General features: G+C 32.9%; 1 protein-coding gene across 1 annotated transcript; it reads left to right on the top strand.

Moving 5' to 3' along the window:
- Positions 1 to 5,389: 5,389 nt before the first annotated feature.
- On the top strand, positions 5,390 to 7,569 carry LOC148599043 (uncharacterized). Its single transcript, XM_088561394.1, has 4 exons — positions 5,390 to 5,549; positions 5,788 to 5,863; positions 6,261 to 6,308; positions 7,019 to 7,569. The coding sequence occupies exons 2-4, from the start codon at positions 5,800 to 5,802 to the stop codon at positions 7,405 to 7,407; spliced, it is 501 nt and encodes a 166-aa protein (XP_088417520.1). The 5' UTR covers positions 5,390 to 5,549; positions 5,788 to 5,799; the 3' UTR covers positions 7,408 to 7,569.
- Positions 7,570 to 10,406: the final 2,837 nt, after the last annotated feature.

Consider the following 10,406-nt stretch of genomic DNA (forward strand, 5'->3'; position numbering starts at 1 on the left):
TTAAGAGCAACTCGGCGGGTGTTTCTAGAAAAGCAGAGGACGCTTAGCCTACCGATGCACCTAGTCCATGCTCCCAGTTTTTAGTGGAGTCCGAGTTGCTCATTTGCTTTTGTTACTTTGTATGTATGATTTTAGTTACTTTATGTTCTTTGTTGTGTATGTCTGTTTTCCATGTCGGGTCTTTGTCCCTGGATTACATTCTTTTGATTACCGCTATAACCTTGGTTTCCTTGATTACTCTTTATAATAAATTTCCGATTTTAAAGCCTGCACAAAAAGATTACAAATGTGCTTGCAAGTGTGTCCAACAATTCATGGCAAGATACATACAGGGAATTGGATGTAAAGCAAATTGTGAGAGTTATGCAAGAATGCATAGCGGTGGTCCTGACGGATGCACAGCTGTCAAAATACGAAAAACAAATGCCTATTGGGGAAAGGTCAAGACAAAAAAATGCAACAAAAACAGCTGAATGACAACTTAATGAATTATGAATAAAGAAAATTGATAGTAGTTAGTTATTGACTCTGAAACTGAAAATGTTTTATTTCGTGGTCTATATGGCAATGATCTCTGTATAAAGTAATCACTGCTTCAAATTAATATACGAGAAAATAACACACACACACACACACACACACACACACATTTCTGTGATCATTGCAGTGGTACACGCGGTATAAAGATTAAGTCTTTGCTTCGGAACTTATTTCCTATAACTTTGGTTTAGATAGTTTTAAGTACTAGTCATAATACGTACATACATTAATAAATGTTGCAAATTTTTGAAACAGATCGGCGTGAAGTAAAAAAAAATCAACGGATTTGTCATAATTGACAAAACGGAAAAAAACAATTCTTTCCCCGTTTTGTCAATTATGATAAAAAATAAGTTTCAAATTGTGGTTTGATAATTGTACTATTAAGTAACTACAACTACATGTTTTTAGTAAAGGTGATTCACGACGTAGAAAAACAAACGATGGCAAGTCTAGATATGCTATATTTTGTCGTATATATAATCCTTTCTGCAATTATATACATAACTCCAAAATAAAATAAAATAAAGTAAAAAATAAATTAATAAAAAATCCACCATCAATCTCGAACCGAAATCAACCAGAAAAAGACCAATTGCTTACACAGTCTATGTAATCCTTATTCCAATTTCGAAACAACCAAATGACAAACCAAGAGTATTTATGTGGTCTGCAATTGAAAAAAGTAAGACAACTACATATACAGGTGCTGAAGGAATGTTGCAAAAGTTAACAATACGTCTTCTTTGGTACATTTGGAAAATGATTTGGAATTATTATTTACCAAGTATGGGGAAAATCTACCAAAAGCTGCATATTGAAATCTAGGTGCACTGTCTTTTTTTTGAGTAACAATGAAGTATAATGTTTTTGAGTCGGCATTTTAACTGAGTACGGGCTTAGAAATATAATGAGTTGAAAAAATATATGTTTTAATTTATGATAATAATCTTAAATTGAGGGTTTTAGAAGATCTTTCTATTTTTTTCAGAATCCACATTCAATTAATACTATTACGGAAGTAACAAGTTTTGTAGTAGGAATAGAGACCCTCTTTGATAGCTGAGAGTATAGAAGTTAAAATTAAAAGAGGTTTGGTGGTACATTTTGCAGATTCATCTATGTAGCTTTGTTTGTATGGATTCTTGTGACGTTTAGGAATCCAGTACTTACGAATAAGTAGGTCAATAAGTGCCAAAGCTACATCAGTTTTTAAAGACCCCGATGTAGCAAAATCCTTGTCTACTATAGATGAAAAATGTGTTGCTGTACCAGCAGACAAAACCCAAAACAACATTGGTTTTGTCTGCAAAACGTTTTACATCCAATGTTTATTATCAGAAATAGACGTAGAAAATAATAGCAGTGGTAAGACCTATACTGCTACCACACTCTCCAAAGAAGAGATTGTGGAAAACCTTTAATATGTGTTGTCCTCTTTTGGTTTCTATACTAATGACGATGATTGTGATTTACTATCTATGTACAGAATTCCTAAACTCCACAGGTATCCATACAAACAACGTTTCATAGCTGGAACTGCAAAATGTACCATCAAACCTTTTTCAAAACTTTAAACTTCTATACTCACAACTGTCAAAGAGGGTATGCAGTCCTATCACAACACTTGTTACTCCCGTAGTGGTATTAATTAAATGTGGATCCTGAAAAATTCGAAAGAACTTTTGGAGACAATCAGTTCAAGAATATTATCTGAATATAATAGCATTAAATACTATGATTTGTCAACACTGTGTACTTCTATTCCCCATACTCAGTTAAAATCCCGACTTAAAAACATTATACATCGTTGTTTTTCCACAAAAGATGGTAAACCTATATACCAATATATAGTTCTTGGTAGAGATTCCTCATACTTTGTAAGAAATAATTCAAAATCATCTTCCAAATATACAGAGGAAGATATTTACAAAATGCTGGAATTTTTAATCGACAACATATTTCTCCAGTGTGGTGGACGTGTTTTTCAACAAACGATCGGCATTCCAATGGGAATTGTGCTCCTTTACTTGCTGACTTGTTCGGTTACTCTTATGAGGCTGATTTTGTAGCTGATTTGATCCGAAAGAAAGAATATCGTTTAGCTAGATCCTTTAATCTCAGTTTCCGCTATATAGATGACGTATTATCTTTAAACAATTCTAATTTCGGGATTTGCTACATCACATCTAACTGAAAGAACTAGAGATAAAGGAAACTACAGACACTGTGAATTCAGCCTCATATCTTGACCTACACTTAGAAATCGATGGTAAAGGAATACTTTTGACCAAACTTTACGACAAACGTGATAATTTTTCATTCAGAATTGTCAACTTTCCTTCATCTGTGGCAACATCCCTTCAGCACCTGCGTATGGAGTGTTCATATCAGAACTCATACGTTATGCCAGAGCTTGCCGAAACTACTTACAAATAGGTGTCTGGAGCAGGGTTATGTTGCTACAAGATTGAAGCCATCACTACAGAAGTTTTATGGTCGTCATCATGAACTCGTGGATCGTTATGGTGTATCCATGAAAACGGATTTGTTCAACGTATAATAGTTTTCCTTTCCTCTTTCGACTACCCCGGATTTGAATTTTTATGAGCAACTCATGTTAGAATCCAAGTTGCTTATTTGTTTTTGTTACCTTGTACGTATCATTTTAGTTACTTAATGTGATGACTTTTCATCCAGAATTGTCAACTTTCCTTTCATCTGTGGTAACATCCCTTCGGCACCTGCGTATGGAGTGTTCATATCACAACTCATACGTTATGCCAGAGCCTGCCGAAACTACGCAGACTCTTTGTATCACACTAGAACTCTAACAAATAGACTTCTGGAACAAGGTTATGTTGCTACAAGATTGAAGTCATCACTACAGAAGTTCTGTGGTCGTCATCATGAACTCGTGGATCGTTATGGTGTATCCATCAGCACCATGAAAACTGATTTATTCAATGGGTCATAGTTTTCCTTTCCTTGTTTGTCTACCCCGAACTTGACTTTTTATGAGCAACTCGGCGGGTGTTTCTAGAAAAGCAGAGGACGCTTACTCTACCGGTGCACTTGGTCCATGCTCCCAGTTTTTCGTGGGGTCCGAGTTGCTCATTTACTTTTGTTATTTTGTATGTATGATTTTAGTTACTTTATGTTCTTTGTTGTGTATGTCTGTTTTCCATGTCTGGTCTTTGTCCATGGATTACGTTCTTTTGGTTGCTGCTATAACTTTGGTTCCCTTGATTATGCTTTCGAAAGCTTTTACTTGGGACAGGTTTGTTCGTTTGATAGTAATTGTTTTCAACTCGGCTAAGAAATGGTTAGGATACTGGAAATTAACGAATTCTGTGCTAGAAGAAACAGCATAAATAAATTTAATTGACAACTTATTGTTTTAGTGATAATTTAGAAGAAATAGCGACAAGGTAGTACAGTCATAAACTTGAAGTGGAAGAACTTACTATAGAATATTGTAAGAGAAAAACAGAATGATCAAGAGAAATATTGACAGAGCTAGAAAATGAACATGACTTTGTCAATTTAAAAAAAAAATGAGCGAGAACATGGCGATAGTAAGTTAAATCGGAAAATACTAGAACTGGAATCGATGAAAGGGAATGTATACGAAAATAAACCAAAAGTTACACAGATTAGATCGATGGAAAATGGATTAAAAAAGTAACTCTGGGACTTTTTTCTGGGATTTGAAAAGAACACAGACAGGTAAAAATGTATACCTTTACTAAACATAAAAAAGAATAGAGTATTATTAAGTGATAAATTTAATACTTAATTGGTAATATCTTCCCATTACAGATTCCACGGAGAACATTCGTTTTACCCATGATGATTTTACGAGAAGTAGTTTTTTATTCCAACCATACCCACCCCTTTATTCTGCGAATTAGTCATTAAAATTCTTTTCACTTTATCTGGCTTATCATACCACCTAAATTTGAATCTATTGTTTTCTATTTTCTTCAAGTACTTTTCTGGAATTGTTAATGAGCTTAAAGGTATTAAGTACCAATTTTTGTAAGAATCAGGCAATGGGTAGCACATCATTTTTCTCAATTTGGTCTTTTTGCCTCAAATATATTCAACCTTTCTAGAAAACAAAAAGCTATTTAAATTTAACCTGATTCAGTTCTGACATAGATATTTTTGACTACCTATGTAGAGAAAAAGTATGGGACAATTTTACCGCCATTTCTCCATTGAATGTTTCAAATAAAGTTTACCTATCAATATCTTTACAACCATTATAAACACCTTGCTGGTTATTAGGACAATGCAATAAAATTTCTGCATTATTTTTGGTGCCACACCATAAGCACATTTTGACTATTTCTTAGAGAAGTACTTCATGACTTGATTATAAGAATTGTATCAAGTAACTTGAAATTCATTCAGTCTTTATATCTGGAATGTACTGCTTAATTTGCGCTTGAGTTTTGGTTCCGTTGATTTTATAAATCATTATGATTCGACAATCACTGAGTCTGATGACATTGATACGGTTTGGTTGTTTCTTCTGCTGTAAGACCTGTTGTAGATACAAATGTTCAGTGCAAATTGTATATATCATATATTGATACAACACTTTCCACTCCCCATCCACAAAGCTATTCAAATGTACATTAATAATACCAAATATGGAAAATGATTTTAGTCGAATTTTTAAATTATAAATTAGAATCGTGATAAACCAACAGGGAACTACTTGACAAGTTAAGGATATCTTACCAGTTCCTGAACTCATACTGTTATTACAAGGAAAGAATTTTAAACTAACAAGTATATTCATATATATATAGCTGTTTTTTTTCATAAAAAAACCCCCACAATGATTCAACCATTAGGAGGAGAACAATTATCTACCGTTTCCGTAACTTATGATGTAATAGTATAAATCAATAAACAACGACAGATATTATCACCCAACCAGCTCCATCTGCTGACACCTTGTATGATACAAACTAAATGTTTACCGTCATTAAATTGTAAGTACACAGTACACATTTTTATTATTATTAATATTTGATATAAAAAAAATCAAATTACCTTAATCTGAAATACAGACCATTAGTGTTTACAAAACAACCGTTAAATTTCTAAAAATGTACATAATAAACCTAAAACAATTATTTCTTGATATCGCAAAAATCAAAGATGAAATAAGAACCTGTTTAATATGTTATATATGCATTATACTTCGCAAATCCTGTCTTTTTTTTCCAGTATCATATCAGGATGAATCGTATACAAATTATACTACTTTTAAATTTGACACTGGTACAATTAAAGTCAACCAAAGGTAACATATATTTATAAGTTACGGTAACAAGCTTTTATGTTATATATTTTAACACTAATTGTAATGAATGGCGAACTTGTCTTTTAACGTTAAATTTCCGACCACCATTTTAATGTATATAGCACGGCAAGTTCCGGGAGGTTCCACTATCCTTGTGGAGTCTACTCCCGTACCGGAAAATGATGATATATTTAATTTAATAAATATAGTTACATGTCGTTTTGTGTGTATGTTTGTTTGTGTTCAGGCTTAATACAAATTAATGTTCTATATCCGTCTATGTTTGATTGCATTTTTTTCTATTGCTAACTGTTTACTCTTAATAATACAATGTATTATGTAAATTTGTATGCTTTATTGTAAAAGGTATTAAGGTGTTCTGCATTTTTCTTTTAAGCAAACCGATGTGGCAGATGGCCGTATCGTCCCTGTACTGATTGTAGAGGTAAGGTGAAAAAATGAACTTACAGCCGATGCATGTTCAAAGGTGATACTAGAATTACTACTATAACATAAATTTCTTCATTTGGACCTAAAATAATGTAAAACTATTAAGCAGAACTATTTTGCAATACAGATATTTTATATTTAACTTTACCTTTCAAAAAGGTTGTATCAAAATCTATAAAGCAGTCCAAGAGACAAATGTTGGGTCCTTTTTTCCATTTATTTTTATGCATATACGACGGGTTTGTTTGGTAAGTTTTTGTAGATTTATGAGTACAAATCTACATAAAATTCAGACACTTCCAATGATAGAGGCGATTCATGGTGTACAAAAATCCAACGTACAAACAATGTTTCTTCGGTCTACATATGCTATTTTTTCCTCAACAATAGTTCTTTCAGTGCATTGTTGTGTACTTATAAGAAAACCATACATTCATGTCCCACTTAAATCAAACAAATCAATAACGATGTTTTTTTGGCAAAGTTTCAATCTCATATTCATTTTCTATCATTTTATCTATCAACCGAATGAAAAGCTAAGACTAGCATTGATACCTATGACCTTTGAACTCTTTATACTTCTATTCTCATACTCAGTTCCCGACTCAAAACATTATACATTGACGGTACAACTATACTATATACAAATATGTGGTTCTTGGTAGAGATTCATCATAAATTGTGAAAAAAAAAAACGTTTTACAGATCCATCTAAAGGCAAACCATATTATTTCGGCACGACAAATCTCTTCTGTATAAAAAAGAAAACAAGGAGAAAGAGGAATTATCCGTCACGTTATACGTTGTCATTGAAACACAGATGGATTCTGTATGACGGAGTTTACTTTGAAAGACTCAGAAAATCTGACACCGCAACATATGGACATTCCATAGATATGGATAGGTGTAAAACCAAACGTGAGAGACGTCCAGCCGGATATACCAATCTAAGTGTAGATTGTCTAAAGCAGTGTACAAACAGATACAGGCAGGTATATGGACGTTATCGTTTGCTGAGCAATAACTGCCATCATTTCGCCAACCGAATGTCTGCCATACTGTGCAGCTCCAAGTGCCCTTCGTGGTGTTTATAATTATTGACGATTAAAATATGGACTGAAATAAAGTATTCGTTTCAATAGACCAAACAACCACCATGGTCTACGACGTTTTGTATTAAGGAGCATATTTAATAATTTGATGCCTTTGTACACAATAATATACTTGATTAAAAAATGAAATGGAAAGATGAAAAAGTTGTAATGTTTACATATTCCTAAATTCCTTTACAAGAAAAGAGAACAAGAGGACACAAACCAATACAAAAATAATTACTGTATCATTAACCATTAAAAAAAAACCGTACAAAGAAACAAAGGCAAACGAGCAATCCAGAATCCACCAAAAACATGGAATAGAAACACAAACTGTCTTCACCGACCGTTTTGACTATTTTTGGTCATGAGGAAAATTTATGTTCTCCTCTCGCCTAGTGCTATTCCCCTTGTAGTTACTCAGTTTCTTTTTGAATTTTTAAATGCGGCTACTTTCGTTTATTATTGTAGTTTGTTAAAATTGAAATCTTCAAGTTAATTTTTCACTCTATGTTATTTTTTATTGTATATTTTATTGCTTTGTGATATCAAATTCAAAATCTAATTCCGGCGGTTTAAAAAGATAAATTGATAATGGCGTATGTTTTATTGTGATTTTGTTTGTAAACATAATCTATTTTTTTCAATGTCGGATTATTTCCCATAATTTCCAAGTGTTATATACTACGTTTACATCATAATACTTAGTTGAAGGAATGATTTTGCCTTAGTGTGAGTACTGTTTGGAACGTGGTGCGGAGCTGCATTATTGTTGCTAGGATTACTACCGGATTATACTCTTGTAATATGACGAGTGGCGTTGGTGGAGAAGGACATGTTTACCCTCTGGATCACATAATGCCAGTCCCGGTTTTATGTCATTGTTTATATTACACATACTTCAGTTGTTTTTGTGTCTGACGTCTTGTTTTCCTTATCTTCAGTTTTTGTGTCATAATTATTCGGTTCGATTGACCGTGAATGTAGATCTTCTCTGTTTCATGTGTTCTCGTTTTAGCCATGATGCTTCATCATGACGTGTTTGAATCACTTCAATGCAGGCGCTTCGGTATTTTTTGCCTGCCGATATTTATGAATACAGTTAACTAACTAGGTTTCGACGACAATATGGGGAATTACAGAGGAAAAATAGTGAAATTATACTGTAATAAACCAGAAATAATTAGCCGTAAATAGAGCAAGAGATTAAGCTTGCTGTAAAAACTGGTTGAATTCACTATTTCCATCGAAAATGCACTGACCAAATTAGAATAAACATTGCAATAATTCCAACATTCCGGTGGTTACGTTAATATTTCCGTTTTTGACTATTTCTTTCCTTTTTGACTATTTCTTTTGACTTTTGTCTAGAGTTTATATAAGGAGTACGGTAAGTTTGTTATTACCCTTTATTTTTATCAAATTTGTTTAACCCATCACCGACAGATGCTTTCTCTTAAAATGATAAGCTTGCGTATGGAGTGTTCATATCACAACTCATACGTTATACCAGAACTTGCCAAAACACGCAGACTTTTTGTATCGCGCTAGAACTTTAACAAATAGGCTTCTGGAACAGGGTTATGTTGCTACAAGATTGAAGTCATCACAACAGAAGTTTTATGGTCGTCATCATGAACTCGTGGATCGTTATGGTGTATCCATCTGCACCATGAAAACTGATTTATCCAACGAGTCGTAGTTTTCCTTTTCTCGTTTGTCTACTCCGGACTTGACTTTCTATGAGAAACTCGGTGGGTGTTTCTAGAAAAGCAGAGGACGCTTACCCTACCGATGCACCTAGTCCATGCTCCCAGTTTTTCGTGGAGTCCGAATTGCTCATTTGCTTTTGTTACTTTGTATGTATGATTTTAGTTACTTTTTGTTCTTTGTTGTGTATGTCTATTTTCCATGTCTGGTCTTTGTCCCTGGATTACATTCTTTTGATTACTGCTATAACCTTGGTTTCCTTGATTACTCTTTGCAAATTATATCAATATAAAAAACGTTAACATGACTATACAAAACAAAATTACTTCGTCATAGGAAAACGATTTCCGAAAGTTACCGTTGATAAAAAAGATCAGGAAGTAGTTTAAGGATCTTGAACTATAACATTATAGAACTGATTAAGTATAACAGTATATGTACATGCTCATAAAATTATAAATAGACTCACCATATTGATACCATTTTTAACAAAAAACGATACACAATACATAATTAAGGAGTAAATGAATATTGTATATTTAATCCCATATATCCTCTTTCGATTTGTATAACCTCTATTTGACGTTTAGTGTGACAATTTAATCAAAATCTACGCATTAAGTCTTAATATTAACAGTTGTTTGACTTTACAATCAGGGAAAACCGCATATCAGTAATTTTAGTAACAAACCTAGTGAAATGTTATGTTGAAGTACTCGGAGAATCAATAGATAGTATATGTCACAAATTCATTTACTTCTCTTCAACCATTTTCTTTTGTTTGGGAATTTTCTAATGCTCTTTGACTAGAGTAATACTGTTTACAATTTGTCTTCTTGTTTTCTTACTCTTTCATAAATAATTTAACATCTAAGAATCAGGCGTAAATTTCACAAAAAGTCGTAAGTGTGGAATTGATCGAAAATTATAACATCGCAATCTATTTTAGGTTGTAACGTTATTACTTACGATCAACTTCACACTTACGACTTTTTATGAAATCGACGTCTGTCCATGTAAAAACCAGAAAAATCCAATTATATTGATGGCACAAAATTATTGTTTCCCACTGAATTATTAATTCCAGTATAATTGTTATATTGCATACATATATGTCAAATAGTATACGATTATTTTCTAATAAACAATGGATGGCTCAGAAAATGATTTAATTTCCCTAACGAAGCAACCAATATGACATGAAAAACAGAATATTTTTATAATGAATTTCAATCCTTTCTATTTAAGTATCTCAAATCGTTGCTGTCAATCAAAAACCTTAATTCAAC

This window comes from Perna viridis, chromosome 14, assembly GCF_037379345.1.
Source record: "Perna viridis isolate PV_CMFRI_1.1 ecotype Kerala chromosome 14, ASM3737934v1, whole genome shotgun sequence".
Classification (NCBI taxonomy): Eukaryota; Metazoa; Mollusca; class Bivalvia; order Mytilida; family Mytilidae; genus Perna; species Perna viridis.